Source organism: Vidua chalybeata, chromosome 9 (assembly GCF_026979565.1).
Source record: "Vidua chalybeata isolate OUT-0048 chromosome 9, bVidCha1 merged haplotype, whole genome shotgun sequence".
Taxonomy (NCBI): Eukaryota; Metazoa; Chordata; class Aves; order Passeriformes; family Viduidae; genus Vidua; species Vidua chalybeata.
Genome location: NC_071538.1, coordinates 20,937,019 through 20,955,537, shown reverse-complemented (window position 1 = coordinate 20,955,537; position 18,519 = coordinate 20,937,019). Strand labels below are relative to the sequence as shown.

At 39.0% G+C, this 18,519-nt stretch overlaps 1 protein-coding gene across 4 annotated transcripts; it reads right to left on the bottom strand.

Annotated features, from left to right (window-relative positions):
- Nucleotides 1–686: 686 nt before the first annotated feature.
- On the bottom strand, nucleotides 687–17,690 carry CDC7 (cell division cycle 7). 4 transcript variants are annotated; one of them, XM_053951039.1, is made up of 13 exons: nucleotides 17,101–17,569; nucleotides 16,504–16,530; nucleotides 15,992–16,145; nucleotides 13,731–13,817; nucleotides 11,819–11,954; nucleotides 11,093–11,186; nucleotides 10,838–10,980; nucleotides 8,920–9,169; nucleotides 8,276–8,371; nucleotides 7,107–7,285; nucleotides 5,833–5,915; nucleotides 2,818–2,967; nucleotides 687–1,868 (listed from the first exon to the last, which is right to left on the bottom strand). In XM_053951039.1, exons 2-13 carry the CDS (start codon nucleotides 16,510–16,512, stop codon nucleotides 1,492–1,494), a joined length of 1,758 nt encoding a protein of 585 aa, XP_053807014.1. In that variant the 5' UTR covers nucleotides 16,513–16,530; nucleotides 17,101–17,569; the 3' UTR covers nucleotides 687–1,491. The 4 variants fall into 4 exon arrangements, with proteins under 4 accessions (XP_053807014.1, XP_053807015.1, XP_053807018.1 ...); XM_053951040.1 differs by having other exon boundaries at nucleotides 13,731–13,814; XM_053951043.1 differs by lacking the exons at nucleotides 16,504–16,530; nucleotides 17,101–17,569 and adding an exon at nucleotides 17,637–17,690.
- Between the last annotated feature and the right edge of the window lie 829 nt (nucleotides 17,691–18,519).

Below are 18,519 nucleotides of genomic sequence, written 5' to 3'. Positions count from 1 at the left end.
TAAATAATTTCTCAGTGACGTGCTGTGTTGAAATTATATAAACAGCAAAAATTACAAGACCTGGGCCCCAGGGTCTTGAGGGTTTCAAGATTTTCTGCAATCAATATTCTGACATCTGCAAATATTTTTCCCCTAACAGCTGATGCCAGAAACAGAGCAACATTACTGTTATTTTCTATGTATTCAAGATTTCAAAAATATTGAAATCTTGTCTCTTCAGCCCCAGTCCTGGTCAGGATCTTTGCACTATCATAACAACTCATATGAGGAGGCTTTTACAAGAATTTTCAAAGTAGCAATGTTTTCTCAGAATGGGCCAGAACCTCTTACAGCAACTCCATCAGCATCTCAAGAAATGGACATGGAAAAACACTGTATTATGTTTCAGTCTCCAGAATAATCAAGGGGTTTAGAGAAACTTCCGTTGAACATGATGTACCTTACTTTGCACATTGAAGATATGGGATTTTCCTCCTTAGGACCAGACAATAGCTAGCTAACTCTGTGGTAAGAGTTCCTTGATAATTAGGATAGTTCCACTATAACAGCCATATACACTAGAGCTATCCAAAGTGTCTTCTATTACTGAAGAATTTATGCAGGAAATCAGTGTGGAAGACTCCCTGAACAGAAACATCCCACAGGAAAACTTTACCTGACTTTTATAGAAGCATCTCTAGACAAGCTTCTGAAGTTATAAAACCAAATCATTTATTGAACAGGTATTTTTTAAGAAATCAGTTTCCATAACAAATCAAACCTATGCCTGGCACTCAAGACATCCTTGAAGGCAGCAGCTGTGGCATATTGACAGTCACCCACTGTCAATGGCACTGAGGAAACATGTAAAATGAGTAACTGCATTTATTACTATTTCCTAAGTAGCAAAGGCCAGACAGGAACAAAAATGTACTTTTAAAAGTTATGCTTTTCTTTTGATGATATAATCTGCAGCACCTGGCCTTTCCTCTAGCAACACTCCCAAAGTAATACTGTTCTCTGAAAATAGTCTGAAAAAAATGAATACACTTTGTTCCATTTTCAGTCCCCCATGTACCAAACAGGAACAAAGCAGAGATATTCAAGTACAGAAAAAAGTCACTCAAACACTTTCTTATTTCAGTCTTACCTTAAGGCAAACTTGTAAATTTTAATATCTCAAGAATTAAGCACAGAGCTTATGAAACTCTTTTTTCTTTTTTGTTTTTGATCAAAGTTAACTTTCTTAGAGAACAGGTATGCACAGCAATAACCTCTCAGAAGTGTCTTAGGATAAGACCATGTTAGTGATGTTTATGTAACTTTTTTCATCTGCGAGTATTTCTTAAACTGACATTTGCAGTCTAACTGTACAAGACAAAATTTCAGTAGTTCTGAGCACAGTGTGACGTTATTTCAATGAGTGTAAATGTTGAGGGCAACAAGGTAAAACTGCCTCAGTATTTCATTTCCACACAAAACATATGAAAAGAATAACAGTAAGTTATCTTCTCAGAGCCTTATGTCTTTAAAAAAAGGATGCAGCAAAGCCTCTTTTGCAGTTATTCTTGTTGCAGGGTTTAAGTCTAGTAGCTTATCAAGTAGGTCATATGCTTCATCAGGAACCTGATCCCATCCTTTCATATCAGCTGCCTTCATTTCCAAAGCACCATCACCTTCCTGAGAACTCTCTAAGTGTTGAATTTGTTTTCCAAGTGTCTCAGGAGCACAGGGTTTGTCTGTTGCAAATGACAAAGCTGTGTTGTTGTCAGACCTGCTGGGTCCTTCCCCCTGAGATCTCTTACAGCTGCTATTTGTTCCTCTCAGCTTTTCACAGAGGGCTCGTAGGTTTTGAGCTGGGACAACTTGGGTACACACAACTGATTTTCCTATGGAAAAAAGTTGTACAGGAAGCCACATTTTATTATACTTTCTATGCAACTGTAACTTTTGTTTCAGAGAAACCTCATGTCTCAAATTATAACCGGCATGAAAGAAAACCATCCCAAATCTGTCAAAGAACCAAATCCAGCCCCCCACACCAGCCCTGCTGTTACAGAAGCAGCCCCTGAAAGTCAAAAGGGGTCATCATCTCAGTTCTGCTCAGAACAAAGAGCTCTGGGTTATGTGAAGTGACAGGTTGTCAGCCACCCTGTACACCAACTTTTTGCATTTCACTGTCATTTTAACAGAACTGAAGACAGTTAAATACCCTAATTTTTACCCCTCTGTCTGGAGAATGAAAATTGATGCTGGCAGTTACATGTCCAGGTAGCAAGTGCTGCAGCATTTAGCCTGCAAGCAATTAGGGGAAAGGTTATTTGGATATTTTGTGTTTTGTGGTGATTGTGTCTTTTTTAAACAGGCCAGCTGTTGGGTATTGTGTTTTTAGCTTGTTTGTTTGTTTGTATTACTAGGTCTTTTGGGAGAAGGGGTGGGGGCAAAAGTAAGGTTTACATCACCTAAATTTTAAGTCACATTGACTTAAGCCTCCAGGCCAAATTTTGTAGAAATAGAAACACTGTCTCAAGAATTCTAACCAAATGCCAGTAGGAAACATTTCGTTGGCATACTTCACCTCAAGTAGCCCTGACTTAGTGAAAGGCAGTAGACAGGCTGGGAAAACTATGACAAAGTACCCCATGCACACATTGTAAAAGATAGAAAAACAAAAAACTGTCTTAAAAGTCTGTCAATATAGACTTCAAGAATGTGATTTACTTCCAAAATTACTCTCAAACCTAAAAATATATTTATTTACACCAAAAAAATTTGATTGTATATCACAGTATTAAGTAACATTTTCCCCCCCTTCCCCCATAACTAAGGTTTGCATACCAAAAGTTCTAGCAGCCTGAATGGTCTCTCTGGATCCACGAACTGTCATGATTTGTGCCAAAGCCGTTAAATCATCACTTGCTTTGAAAAATGGATACCGTCCACTGAGTAGAGAAAGGAATATGATTCCTGCAGACCACATGTCTATTGCTGCAAAGGAAAGCAAATTTATTAACAACTAAACTCATAATTTCATCACAAACAAAATCTCAACTTTAAGAATAAATTATGTTCTGAAAAGTTTCTATCAGCAAAAGCTATGTTCTGAAGTACTTCTTGACTTTGGTCACATAGATAATACTTCAGATAAGAGTGGAAATTTCTGTAATTAGATTGAAGAATAGTTTCCTACTTCAATGCAGAGGGAGTTTTTTTCACAGGAGTAATTCCACTAACTTACTAAACTTAAAGTGAACCAAAACAATGTTTGAAGTTGTTTTACTTGGGAAGATGAGAAGGGGCAAATGAAATGGCTGGTTTGATATACATTTAACTTTTCTTTCTATGAAGAAACCCTTATATAAGGTTTATGACCCCTTATATAAGGGTTATAAATAAAAAACAACTCAAAAATATTTGTGAAACAATTTTTTTGGAATTGAAGCTGGCACAGGTAGGCAGTACTAAGAAATTTATCTTATTATGAACTTTGTTCTTCTCTAATATGAACTCACTTGACAAGATAGGCAGTTTAAAAACTGTAATTGTTCAAAGTTATTTATCACTTTCATTGTGTTATGAAAAGTACAAAGAGTACTCTGGGGATAGAGGCCAAAGCCTGATGGAAACTTCAGTACTGGAATACCTGTCTGCCATAATTTTTTTGGCTCACTAAGGTGCACATTTTAAGAGATGGCAAGGAAAGTGAAGGAGAGAGTCTGAAGGATCTCGAACTCCAGAAAGAAAAATTAACAGTTGGGAAATAGAGGCATATTCATCCTAGTGCTATTGAAAAAAGTAAGTAGCAAAATAGGCAGTAATTAATTTGGACATTTTAATTAGAAACACTCAGCACAGGACTTTGATTTGGAAAAAAGGTATTAGGTTGACTTTAGTTGCAAAACCAGATTTTATGTCTTTTATTAAAAAATAAAAATCCAAGTTAATCAATTGGCACAATTTACAGTGGAAAGGTTTTCAGGCTTCTGCACAGTTCCTGTAAAAAAGTTTTAGTATCATCTTTCCAACAGTGTACAGTAATACTATCTGTTTGAGGGGCCATGCATCCCCCTGAGGATGTGGTTGGGTAAGCTGGAGTAATCAAGGTCAAGACCATTGAAAAGGTTTAATCATGTAACTCTTGCTGAAATTATAAGTCTTTATCCATCTGAGTGGGCAGTAAATCCTGGCCCCACAATTGTGGTAGAGCTGTGATCATCAGCAGAGTGCAAGATCTTGTGGAATGACATCAAAATCATGATTCCTCCCTATGCTTTTGTCTAGTGTTATCCAGCTAGCGAGGAAAGAGGAACAGAGGGACAAACCAAGGGAAAGCATAACTGGACCTGCATAGCCTCAGCTTGGGAGTTTGGGTTGTAGTCCCAGCACTGTGAACCTGGATCAGATGTGCTATAGTAGCTCTGGGTAGAGTCAGCTGGATTCAGCCAGTAACCTGGTGCCAGCACAGAGGCCAAAACCAGGAGTAAGAGGGGCAGGAGTACAAGGAGGTGACTCCAGCAGCCCCAAATGAAAGTTGACTGTAAGACTCGCTAGTTCAAATAAAACATGGTATCATAAAAATGAGTATTAGTGTACCCAGTTCTAATTAAGGCCTTTGTTGATATACTGCAGGAGCTCAGCACCACTGACTCAGTCCAGGGATGTCTGTGCCACACCCAAGGGTGTCTAGATTTACCCCTACTTTCTGTAATCTCATTACCCTAGAGAACAGAGAACCATCTGAAAGCCTGCTTAACACCAGCATGTGTCCAAGATTTCCTAGGTATGTCTTCTTTCTGCCTCAATTCTGTCTAGACAGATTCAGAGATTGTCTAAACTTGTCCTTGATTTCTGGATGCCTGCTAGCCCATAAAGCTGGCTGTGCTTGTGCTACAGCACAGGCACAAGAACTCCAAACCTTTGAAATGCCAGTCATACCCACAGCACACATGTTGTTTCAAACAGCAGTAAGCTATCCAAGCATAACCTGATCAAATATATTGTTAATTCTGAGTGTGTTTACATACTCTACTGAAAATTGACAACTTTCTCAAAAGCTATTAAAAAAAAAAAAGGCTAAAACCTTATATTTTAAATCCAGTTTTTGAGAATATGTGAATTTTTTTGTAAGTCAGAACTCCTGGCCATATGCCAAATATTTAATGGGTAACTTTGCTTCTATTGGTTCTCCATCCTGCAGGTAGGCACAACCTCTCCCACTTTTCTTGCACCAGGTAATGCATTAAACATCCCTCTGCCCTTCCTCAATATTTACACAAACCACTGAATCTCATTAACTGAATTTTAACACAGGGAAATTAAAATTTTATTTCAAAAAATGACAACATTTACACACCAGCTACTTAAACCACTAGCAAAAAGTAAAAATATGATAAAAAATCATTAAATAATGCTTTCTAGAACACATTTGCAATTACACCATTAATTATGCCTGCTATAGCAGCATATGTTGCAACTTTCCTAGAAAAGGCTAAAAAATGTTCTCTCTCCCCAAGATTTATTCAAGATTTTTCTTGAACAAATAAGCCAAGAAAGTTCATAAAAATTTCTTTTGTCTTTTAAAATACATTGTATTCAACTCCTGCACATGGCACTACCTCTCAAATTAATAAAGACATATTCAAGTTTCAAACACAGGAAAAACATTCCTGAATTGTTCTTCCTCTGAATAACAAACTTTTAATTAAAATCAGGAAATACTTGAAAAGCATTAGAAAGGATGAAAAATGAATTTCACAAGTTAAAAAAATCCTCCCATAAAAAAGACAAAATATGCATAAATGAGAAGGATGAAAAGGTAAAAAAAGCTATTTGTTTGCATCTGTTGGGCAGTACCTGTGGTCTGAGTGGGGCACTTTGTTAATACTTCTGGTGCTCTGAATCCAGGTGTTCCTGCCCTGGGAGCCACTTGCTGACGCCTTGTAATAAGAGACAAATATATTTAGAATATAAAAGTTGATAAGTAAGTTCTAGATCTAATAATACTTATTATTATTTTTAGAATATACTTGTGTAAGATGTGTAAGCAACCTAACCCTGCTTTATTCAAGTTTTACAGAGGTTTGAAGCATCTTATCTAGCATGAAATCATAAGATACACACATAATAGCCTTATTATCTATTCTATTATATTTTAATTATATTATCTAGCATAAGATAATAGCAGAAAAATACTTATTGCATACTTAATTCACAATCACCTTTTCTTAGTTTCATCTACGAGAAGTGTCATTTTTGTTAAAGGCTTGTTTTCATGGGAAACTTTGAAGTTGAGGCAAAAAGTATATGAGATTCTTGAATGTGGATGCTACGGCTTTGTGTTAGTGCAAAGCAAACTAAGTGTGGCTCTGAGTGTTGCCAAGAATTTACTTTTTGTTAGATTAACTAAAAGGTGTGAGGTTATCATTATTTAAAAGATCATGTGTGGATAAAAGGCAATAGTAGCTCGTAACCAGAACTACCTGCAGAGGGATGGAGTTTAACTCAGCTACTAAGATTCTCCAACATGAGGCACTGGAAGAGGTTGCCCAGAGAAGCTGTGGAAGCCCATCCCTGGCAGTGCTCAAAGCCAGGAAGGATGTGGCTTGGAGCAGCCTGGTCTAGTGGGAGCTGCCCCTGCCCATGGCAGGGGGTTTGGAAAAAGATGACCATTAAGGTTCCTTCCAACCCAAACCATTCTGTGATTCTCTTAGTTTTTTAGATGAACAGATACAAAACAGTCATGTTTCCTTTTTATTCTACGTTTCATGATTTCCAGAATCCTAACTGTTGCTATAATTTAGGCCTATTAGATAACTACTAAATGACATAATTTAAAACACTTTTCTAAGTGTTGTAATTAACTCAAGTGATTTTCTACAACACATGTAGGTAAATAAAAACAACAACAAGAAAATTACCAGTGAATGTTTCTAGCTGCAGAGAGCAGTGAACTAATCCATGAATTCCATTAAATATTTTTGTTTAAAAAGAGCATACTCAGTGTTTTAAGGGCTGCAGAGATTAAATACTATCTTTCACTTACTAAATCAGCAGTCTAGTAAATCTAAGTTTCTGACTCTGCTTGACAACAGAGCAGACAATTTTACAACATTATCAAAGCAAATTACCTTGAAAGGCAAACACTGCAAACTCTGTCCGTTGCATAACAATCACAGAGCACGTTTAAAGGGCAACCACTGGCAGCTTTCCTGGCTGCCCCATTGCTCACAGTTTTGGTAGAAATAATCTTCTTCTTTGTTACTAACTTTCTAGATGAAACATCTATCATCTTTGGTTGTTTTATGAGCTGCAATGGAGATAATTTAGAGAAGGTGACATATTTAAGAAGTTTACATATAGATAGGACAGTTCCTAAAATACTGACTTAACAGGTGCTGATGAACAAGAAGAATTTTAGAAGAGACAGCAAACCTCTTTAACAGTATCAAAACTACTATAAAACAGACACTGGAATTTCTAGATAGCCTGACTTCTTCCCCTTCAGAAGACATTTTCAGTGTTTACCAAAAAACCAAAATATATTAAATATTCTGAAGCTACAAGACAAGCATTTTTCAAGCTAGTATATAGTGTTTCAAGACTTTTTTTGGTTCAACATGAGAATAAGAAAAAAGAATATAAAATGACACAGCAACACACAGACACGAACTCCAGTTCTACAATAAAATACCATAAACCAAACCCTCTATTTGGTTGGGGTTTCTCCCTTGTCATATTAAATACTAATTACAAAAAAATAGTTACAAGGTTTATCCTCAGCTTCAACTGCAAAATATTTTTTTAAAAATTTCACGAGGTAAGTAGGGAGTGGTTTAGCCCAGGAACAGCTCCCCAGAGCAGGGGTCACAGCACCAGCCTGACAGAGCTCAAGAAGTGTTTGGACAAGGCTCTCAGGCACACAGTATAGCTCCTGGGATGTCCTGTGCAGGGCCAGGAGTTGGACTCGATGATCCTCATGGGTCCCTTCCAACTCCCTTTATTTTGTGATTCTATGATTAGCTGCACAGATAGATGTATAGGAAAAAAGATTAACAGCATCCAAACAAGATCAGCTAGGGAGACAGCTACAGAACTCCTTGTTTAAGAGCTTCAAAAGGGACTGAAACAGAAATTAAAAATTCTTTGAGCCTTTCAGGAAAGACACATTTAATAGTCTGCTCAAAACCTTTTGGTTCCACAGCATCCTGGAGTAGTGCTCAGTCTTACAGAACAACCAGTTCTATATTTTTTCAAATATGCAGCAGATTGGTCCTACTGATGAGTCAATGCTTCTTACTTTTGTGCTTGAGTTCTCCTGGTATGTGGAGCTATAGACATTGAAATTCCTCTCTCCGAAGACGGAGCGCTGGACAGAATGGTGCACAGAATCCTCCTACAAGACCAACAAAAAGGACAATAAGGATCCTGTTTAACGGGCATCTGGGTAATGATAGTTCAAAACAAAGTGTGAAGTGTCATAAAACAAGAACAGCTGCATGTTAAGTAATTTTCAGGCATCAGGGTACTGTGGATGAAGAAACACAGTCTAGACAGAACAGCAAACATGTTTACAAAACCAATCACACCTCTGAAGTGCCCCAAGACAATCCAAGTGTAGTCTGTACTGCACTTGTTATGCAACTAGTAACTAAACATAGGTGAATGATTATTGGCTTGGGGAGGAGTTTCCCCATCCATGTCTCTGAAAAAGGATTTAAGGCTGTCTAAATAGTAACTCATGTTAGGGTTTATACAGCCTTCAGCACTGCATTACATCTAACAGATAATGATGAAGCCAATAGTTATGTAGAAGTAACTCCTTAGACATGAACAGTGTGCTGCTTTGCAGGCTCAGCTTCTGTGCAAATACAGCATCTCCCCCTGTTGGATGAAGGAACACATTCAACATATACAACAGCGTTAATGAAAGAGACTGAGAACCTTTCCTCCTCTTCCTTGTTTCATCTGTACTTTTGAAAGCGAGCTGGACCTTCTGTCAGCTGCTTTTAAGGCCGACTGTTGAGCTATCTGTTTAGGTGCTGTGACACTGACAGAAAGCCCATTTCCCAAGGTTACAATGGGATTAGTTTGCAAGCAACTTCCCTGCTGGTCTTCAGAGTGGGCAGTTTTAAGAAGCTCAATTTTGGTATCAGGGGTTCCTTGTGCCAAGCCAAAATCTACCAAGGCATACCTGAAAAGACAAATTCAGAATCAGGAGTCACAAAGTCTATTAGTCATTCAATTTACTATTCATTACTTATTTATCTTTCTTTGACATTTTATTCAATGTTGCTTATCTGTACTGTTGCCAGCATCACAGTCCTATTTTCTTCCTTCTCCTCCTACTGACCCATCTTGCCTATCTCCTCAATGTTTTCACCCTACATCATTGTTCATTGTTTCTTGTCCCAAAATCTTATCAAGTGCATCCTTCCTCCAAAGGTGTTAAAGTATTTCCAGCAACTTCTTTCTGAAGTTCTTCTAATCCTACAGCCCTGAACCTTCAGCCAGCAGTGATGTACAAGAGACTCGACTCTTGCAGGATTCCCATGGGCAGAGGCCAAAGGTAGCAGTGAAGACAAACCAGACCAACAGTGCTTAAGGTTTTGACAGAGTTCTGGCAAATACTACTGGAATTTACTTTAGTCTTCAAACAGGTAAGACTACATTAGTTCACACTTCAGATCTGTCTCTAAAATAATTATTTTTTGCTACAACCAGTACAGAGATAATCCAGAGATGTCCCTGGGTCTCAAACTCAACTCTACGCCTCTAATCGCAAAGTAGAGATTAAGGCTCCAAAAAATGCTGTAAGAGCAGAATGACAGTACATGTTCATTTTGACAGATTAAAAAAAATCAAAACAGTATTTCTCAAACTTTGAAGCTTGCGGTTTGGCAAAATGCAATCAAATCTCCCCTAGAAACCTTTACTGCACAGACTCACAGAAACATTTAGGCTGGAAAAGACCTTTAAAATCCAGTCCAACTGTTAACCCCACTCTGCCAAGTCCCACAAAACCATGTCCCTAAGTGCTGGATCTACAGGTCTTTTAAATTCCTCCAGGGATGATGACTCAACCACTTCCCTGGGCAGCCCATTCCAATGCTTGATAAACTTTTTTCTAATATTGAACCTAAAGCTTCCCTGGTGCAACTTGAGGCTGTTTCCTATAATGGTTTTTACTTGGGGATGTGCATCCTACTACAACCTCCTCTCAGTGCTTTGCTTTGAACACACTCCAACACCTCAGTGTCTCAACTTTACAAGCACAATGCTAACAAATACAGCTATAGGACTGCTTGCACTGAAAGATTCTGTCCATTTCAGCTCTTCACAAAGAAGCAGTACCTCACTTTTTACAATCTTTGAATTTTGTAACTTGCAGGCAAAAGAGCCAACCCTACTAGTTATAAACATTAATTCAATGTAAGGTGAAAACAGCCCAAAGCCAGCTATCTTACCTGTATCAGTTTTACTCTATCCACTATTAAAGATGTACAAGGATCATTCTATGCACCACAAGTTACAATTAACTTTCTTATTTAAAAAAAACCCATATTTTATTCTTCTCATTCTTATTTGAAAATGTAGCACTTTTACTCAGTAGTAAAATCTTCATTTTATCAGGTATTTGTCACTCTATGAAGTAGATACTACATTAAGTAAAAAAAAAATCCTTCCCTTCTTAAGTCCCTTAACAGCGAAAGAAGAATGTTACAAATAAAACGCCGCATTTTTAGCTTTATTATTTAAGCACATGTTATGGAGCTGTAAGGAAAGAAGCCTGAAAGCCTAATTGATTCTGTTCTGCCAAGGCACACATCCCCAGATGAGATCACAGTATGGCCAGACTCACTTTTTTAGCTGCCTGTTGTAGAGGAAGTTGCTGGGCTTGACGTCACGGTGAACAATACCGAAGTGATGAATGCGCCTCAACGCTTTAAACAGATTAAACATGTATTCCCTCACTTCTTCAAAGGAAAGGGAATTCAAAATGTCCTGAAAGAATATTTGGATACTGTAATTTATAGAATCATAGAATATTTATAGAATAACTATGCATCTACTTTTAATTAAATGTTTTACTCCATATCAAAAGTCTGAGACTCACCAAGAAGGATTCATGCTCCAGATATGGCATAACAATAACAACGTGATCATTTTTCCTAAAGCAGTATTTAACTCCCATAACATTATCTTGTCCCCTAGAAGAAAAGTAATATTACTGAACAAAGAGCAGAAGATGGATCTTTATTTTCCTTTATTTCTTCAAAATAAAAACTTCAGTCAGCCTTTCTTTTATAATTCTAATTTATATTTTGACAGCAGTCTTATCAGCAATCAGTACTTGTGCTCTTGCTGCTCACTGCTACGTTCCATTTGAACTCCATTTTATGCTTCAGTCTGCAGTTTGGAATAGAACTCTACAGATTATCTGGGGGCTATGGTTTGTAGTTACCACTGCAATTAATACAGGCCCTAACTTTCATGATCCTACTACTTCAAGAAAGTGCTATTCAGCACACTCTGCCAACAAGTATCTGTTCCTAAACCACACTTTCTAATAAAGTGATTCTTTTTTCCAAGCATTTCAGAACTGGAACTTAGTTACCACAAAGATATATAATGGAATTTCTCAGCTGGTAAACAGAGCACCCGTCCAAACTGAGACTAGCAGCAAAGGGCATCCATTACAGGTAAGACACTCCTTTTGTTATTTGCTCTCAATAAAAATAATATACACGTGTGGTTAAAAACAAATCAAAACTTAAATAAATACAAAACAGTGAGACAACGTTCAGCAGTTATGAAAATCATAATCTTTTTGTTTATGTACCCTGCCACTGTGAGGCACTGAAGTTCAGCAGCTATTCGCAGAGGGTGGCTGGTTGGAATCAAGTGCTTCAGAGCCATTTTTTCCTCATATCCTGCTTGTAGCTGTGCTGTAGCCAAGTACACAGAACTAAAAGTACCTGTAAACAAAGGAGAAAAACACCGTCTTCAACATTTTTAATTAGGTCAACACAGATTTTTACAGAAGTGATCTAACTGTTCACAATCCTGCAGTACACTTGATACTACATCAAAAGCAGATTCTAGAAAAGAAAAATCCAGTTCCTTTTTTCTACTACTGAATATACTGATCTTGTATACAAGTTTTTTGTGTCAGTAAAAATGCAAATATAACACTGTCTAACTTGCCTGGGACACAGTGCTCTTTGAATGTAAATTTCCTATCTTTGATTTGCTTTCTTGTTTAGGTTGCTTACTTTCATCTGACATCTAACTCCTCTCCCTACAATGTAAGAGGACTATATAATGCTAATCTGGAAAGCACTGCCAGTGCTATTCAAAGCACTTCTGAAATTGCTACATTTTCCTTAATTCTCTACCTTATCTATAAAGTAAGGCTTCCCACATGATGTGTTACTGCACTGTTTATTTGCCCAGAGCATTTTACCACATCCAATGTGATACACTTGCTTGAGAAAGGGAGTATTCAGCCTGGATGATAAGCTTACCCAGCCATTTAATTTTAAGGATATCCCAATAAGCCTCTTAGGAGGTTAATTTATCCTAATTATCTGAGATATCTGAACATACAAGTTGAAGTGTTCTTCCATATGAATAAAGAATAGAAATTACTTTTGATTACATTTTAAGTAATGTGTTTGCATCATGCTGGCTCAACAGTCTGAGTGCAAACGTACATCAAAATGCCAGCAAAACCTAAATACTTCATGCAAGCATAAAAAAAAAATCCCAAACAACCTGGAGACCCATACCTTCAACAGAATTGATTGCAGCAACAAGGGTTACCAAATTTGACTTAAGATATTATTTTTGGTGGTGAGAACTGCTAAAATGAAAGTGATTCCAGAGTGGAATCCTAAGTTGAAGCTTGTTTTCTCATAATGCTATTGTACTGCAAATGGTATTTTTTAAAAGATTGTTTGCTCCCAAGAGTAAAATCAGAGTATTATTCATAACCAGAAATTTTGTTTAATTACGCTATCTTTTTTATGATAGGTAAAAGTATTTTTTTTTAATTTTACATTCCTGTGGGGAATGGAGCTGGGGGTTTTTAAGTAGTTTGATGGTTTTTGAAATAAAAACTCTTAGGCATCTAAAAAAGTGCTGAAATCTCACAGTCAGAAGTACCTGAATCTATTTATAGTCATGCCTGACACTAATTTAAGGTATTTACAATACTGTCTTGTTGAAGGCAAGGTGATCACAAGCATTCTAAAATTTGATACCATAAATCTTCAAAGATAAAAAGTTGTTCATTTTCTAAGTAAAGCAGCTCCAACCTTTCAGTTTCCTTATCCATGTCTGCCCAAGAGATTGTAGTGGAAACAAAGCTAACTTAAGGAACACCAATTAAGTATTTTAGAACACAGCTACACATAAGTAGATTTCTCATGTAAGGGAGAAAATGAATGGATTTTTAAGACTATTTATTTGAATCTACATCAAAAATTTTTAATTGCCAAAATTGGAATGCTGGGGTTTTTTTTAAAGGCTTTAATATACGAGATTTAAAAAAAAAAATCTTTAAAGTGTTCCTACTTAATTTAATACAGCTATGTGCTCAGAAACATATTAGAATTCCTAGAGACAATGTAATAAGTCAAAAAAAGGCATTTGGCTTAAATTGTGTATATTGGGATCTTTGATTTACACTTTTTAAGTTAGAAATGCCAAAAAAAATCTTAACTCCAAGCAAGATAAAACGAAACATTTACCTTCCCCGATTTTTTCCTTTATTTTAAACACATTTACAAGCTGTGGCACTGCTTCATAAAGTTTTTCAATATCTTTTTTTACTCCTGCTGTGGGAAGAATGGGGAAAAGAAGTTAGGAATTTTATTACTTGATTCAATATCTGATCTATTTTGGAGATTACAAATTACACTTCATAGGACTGTGGATTCACATACACAGAGGAAAAAACATTACAAAGGTATCCTATCCTGTTGACATTACCATGTGGATACTTGATATTGCTGTTCTTTATCACACTCCTTTCTAAGCTGCAGCATTTAAACTTTTTTTTTACTTATCTGACAGCAGATTCTGAGAGGGCAAAAGCTGCTTGGTTCATAGGACACCTACAGCTCATCACTAAATGCTTACATGGGATTTGCAAGAGCAATTGACAAAAGGCAAAACTCTAACAGTTGTTTCTCTAAGCACAGGTGCAAATCCATCAGATGCAAATCACAAATGCAGAAAAAGCAGTATTTTTTAGATATTTTTAAGATTGGTAATGCAATTTTTGCCATTGTTACTTAAAATAGTTGGCACCAAACCCATGTTTGCTCTGCATTTTGGCTGCTGCACTTCATGCTGCAATCACTAGATGGCACGACAAGGATGCTATACTGTATTATTTCAAAAAAAATCATGTAGTTTTCCATTCAGTTTACAGATCCTTGTTGTTCAAGCCTTTTCTGTACCCCACAGAAGAATTCACTTCTTTTGAAGCTATCAATTGTGTAGAAGCTGTGACTAATTTCTCTGAAGCAGGGGTAAAGAATATTTTAGTATACAGAACTAAGCACAAACTGGTATTTGTGAAAAGTCAATCAAATGTGTGTACATTTTTCATCCTAAAAGTAAATAACAAATTAAATTTAGCATAAACAGACAAATTGTAATGCATTGTATATGTAAAAATCGACCATGTTTCACCAGGGCAGTAAGTCATAAGCAATAAGAATTTTTTGTTTAAAAATCACAGATATGCTAGAATCAAAGCATGGATTAGCATGCATCCCTAGCCTTCTATGTAGCTTACTTTAAACAACAACAAAAACTGCCTGAAGAACACCTTCTTCCTGCTAAAAACCCCATAAATCAGCTAGTACTTCAAGTCATTGTTAACTGTCAATTTAATTTTTTTTTCACAAAAACTAACATACTAAAAATGCTTCTGAGAACTGAAACCTGCTGCCTCACTTAACTCTCCATTTACATTCCTTTTTTTCCCCTTTATGTTGTTCTCTCTGCTTCTTCAAATTATTTTAAGACATTTTGTGAAATATTTCAGGAATGAAAAAATCCTAAGGAATATACTAACAACCATGGAGCACTAACTCAACAACTGCTATAGTATCTGCCAGATACTCCATTTTATCCAACACTGAATTCAGATTCCTTCCTGGAGAAAGTTAAAGCTGTCAGACCACTTCAAGCAGGGTGGCAGAAGCTGCAGTGCCTACCCAAGGCACTGACAGCATTTAGGAGCTCAATAGAGCTGGTTTGTGTGAAAGAGAGGAGTGCTGGGAAAAGTCAGTGATTGTCCTTGTTGAAGGACAGCAGTGTAAACATCACCTGGCCTGTCCTGGGGGCCTCAATCCTCAGCTGGGTACAGAGAACATAAAGTCATTGTGCCATCAGAGTAATAATATTAATAATATTAGCCAGCATTTTCTATGAGCAGATTTAAAAGTGATTTCTTCTCCTATTTGCAAAGCAATACAAACACTGTTCAGCATCAATATGGACATGGATGTGCAGGAGCCTGAGAGAGGATTATGTTTTTTTTAAAAATCAGAAGCCATTACATCTATAAACTGGCTGACCATCAGGGATTCTTGAGCAAGCACTGTACAGAAAGTGGAGACTCAGGTACACAAAGAGACTCAGAAACAACCAACAAAACCTCTTTCAGTTCTTAGTTCAGCTTCTACAAGAAAAACAAGAAGAGTGGTTTTATAGACATAAACACATCTAAAGATATTGAAGCATAAGGCTGGTGATTATAGGTTAAAAGGCAAAGTACTGGGTTTGTGCACTTGTCTGCTCAGTTTTATTCTCAAGGGCTGGCTTTTTTTTTCATTCTGGTATCCTCTTATAATAACATGTTTTGTAATATATTAATAGTAGGTTTAACAAAATCATATACAGACAGGCTTATAATCAATACTGAAATTTCCCTAAGTGATGAAGCAGCATGTCAGCAACAAAATGCAATGTTCACAATGCCTATTTCAGCACATACCTGAAAGCTTGCTGTTCTGCTCAAGATTCCCGTGGAAGTCTTCAGCCTGCTGAGGGTGCTGTTCATCACAGGGAGACTTCAACACCGTCTCCATCACAAAGCAAGTCTCAAGTAAAAAAAAAAATCCAAGACTTCGAGGGCCACTTCTGGACACCTGGGGGAGCAAGCATATCTGGTAAGACACTTCCTAGCCCTGCACTCAGTTCCTGAGATGAGATTTAGGGAGTCTGAGGAGTTCCTCTGTGCTACCTAAAAGAAAATGCCACCCAGCATCCCAGTGAAACAGTAAACCAGTAAAGCAATGAGGATGGGGGGGAAGGGAAGGAATACTGCAGGATAAGCTTAAATACAACTGATTTTCATCTCTCATGTTTGCTCATGCACACTAAAGTATTGTCTTTTCCCTAAAGTTTGCTTTGAAAGGCAAGGAACAGATGTACACAGAAATAGTTGCACTGCACAAGCTATAGAAAGTCAGAAGGACTGAAAGAAAGTATAAGAGAAAAAAATACCTTCTCCATATGACAGATCTCTCCCTCCTAGGTAAATTCAACAAAACAATTATTCATTGCCCTCCCACCACAAGAAAAATAGAACATGCTTATTTTGAAATGCTTCTTCCCAAATCTTGGAAACACTACATAAAACTGTGAACTAGTAAAGTCTACTAATACTGTACAATCCAAAAAAAACCCTGATAATCCCTTTTCAGAAGCAAAACAGTGGCAGGGACTTCCAGGGCAGAACAACCAGTGATAAATGAGCCTGGAAGCAGCAGCTCTTACAGTTACTCAAAACTGGTTCCATTCAAAAACCTTCCCTCCTTGTTAGTATGCTAAATCTTTATAAATCTGGATGAACTTTTCCACGCGGGGGAAACAAATTCTGAAAAACTCCTGATGAAAGGATTCATCTGTTTCAGCTATGGAGCCGGAAATATATTTTGTCCCCAAAGAATTGGAGCCGCCTTTAGTCTGTCATCCTTGTGTAACAACACGGACAAGAGGCAGGAGCCGCCTCTTTCGAGCCCCGTTTTTTTTTGCGGGAGCTTTGGTGGAGAGAACTTGGACACTACTGGAACGCGATTAGAGACGGTTCTAATCTCTCACAGGTAGGCGCTCCCTCTGCTAGTGGTGAGTAGGCAGATCAGCCTGTTCCGAACGGGCACCACCGCGGCCTCGGCAGCAGCACAGGGACTGCAAGCTAACACAGGCTGGGACAGAACAGCCCCTGCTACAGGCGAGCAAGAGCCGTCACACAGCCAAGCCCCCGTGCGCACTGCTGATGTCACCAGGCCCACGCAGAGCGGGAACAGCCCGAGCTCGTCACTGCCCTTACGGGACAGACCGCGCCAGCGGGGCCCGGGGCCAAGCGCACACCGCCGGCTTCCCCATCGGCCCCGGGGCTCGGGCCCTGCGGCTCCCCGCGTGGAGCCGTCACTCCGCTCCACTCCGGCCGGGCAGGGGAGCCGCCCCCGCGGGGATCGCGGGCTCTGAGGGGCGGAGGGTGCGCGGAGCGGGGACCCCCGGACGAGCGGAGCGGGCCGGGCCGGGCCGGGCCGGGTCCCGGGGCGGCACGAGCGAGGGGGAGGGGGGATGGAGGGTGGGGGGGGGGAAGCGGGGGACGCGCGCGGACGGGCACTCACGCGGACACCGGCGCGCGCCGGGGTTTTGCTGCCGCCGCCTTTCGCGCCCGCGCGCCGCCGCCAATCCCGGCCCTCGGCGGAAGCCGCGGCCCCGGCCAATGGCGGCGCCGGGCGGGGAAGGGCGCGCCGCCATTGGCCGGGCGGAGGGGCGGGGCCCGAGCGGCGCGGGGAGCCCCCGGAGCCCCCGGAGCCCGGCCCCGCTCCGGGACCGGCGCTGCCGCATTCGTCCCTTAGACTTGTACGTTTTCTACGTGTGGTTATTGCGAAACAACCCAACCCCAAGTGTCCAGTAAATTCTTGCTCTCTATAGCTGCGCTATAAATCCAGTCCAATGTCCCAGAGGCCAAGGAATGGCTCCACCTACGCCACTGTAACGGGGGAACAGCCTGGCTTGCAGCTCTGCCTTACTGCCAAAAGGATCGAACAGAATACAACATTAAATTCGCATCTTGGCTCCGGTCTGGGTTGTAACTGCTGACCAGCAGTGAGCAGGACTAGGAAACTTAGAGGAGCTATTGGAACTCTTCACTGTAAGGTTTCCTGACATTTGGAGTAGTTGGATTTTATTGAAACTAATGCAGTTTGTTTGTAAATGAAAGAATTTAGCACTTCTTGTGTATTACCTATTTTTGGTCAATATTTCTTCTTTTTTTAAAGACAAAATAATATTACTCTTGTTGAAGAGTAGCTCCACTGCACTTGATAATTCATAAGTCTCTTGTTCACTAGAATATGAACCAAAATAATCTTGTCTATTGCATATATCAGGCAGAGATCTGTAACTGCAGCCCTTGGTAAATAACAAGAAAGCCTGGGGTCATCAAAGTTCCCAAGGCAATGTTCTAGCTTGGCTTTACCTTATAACAAGCTGTACTTGGGTTAA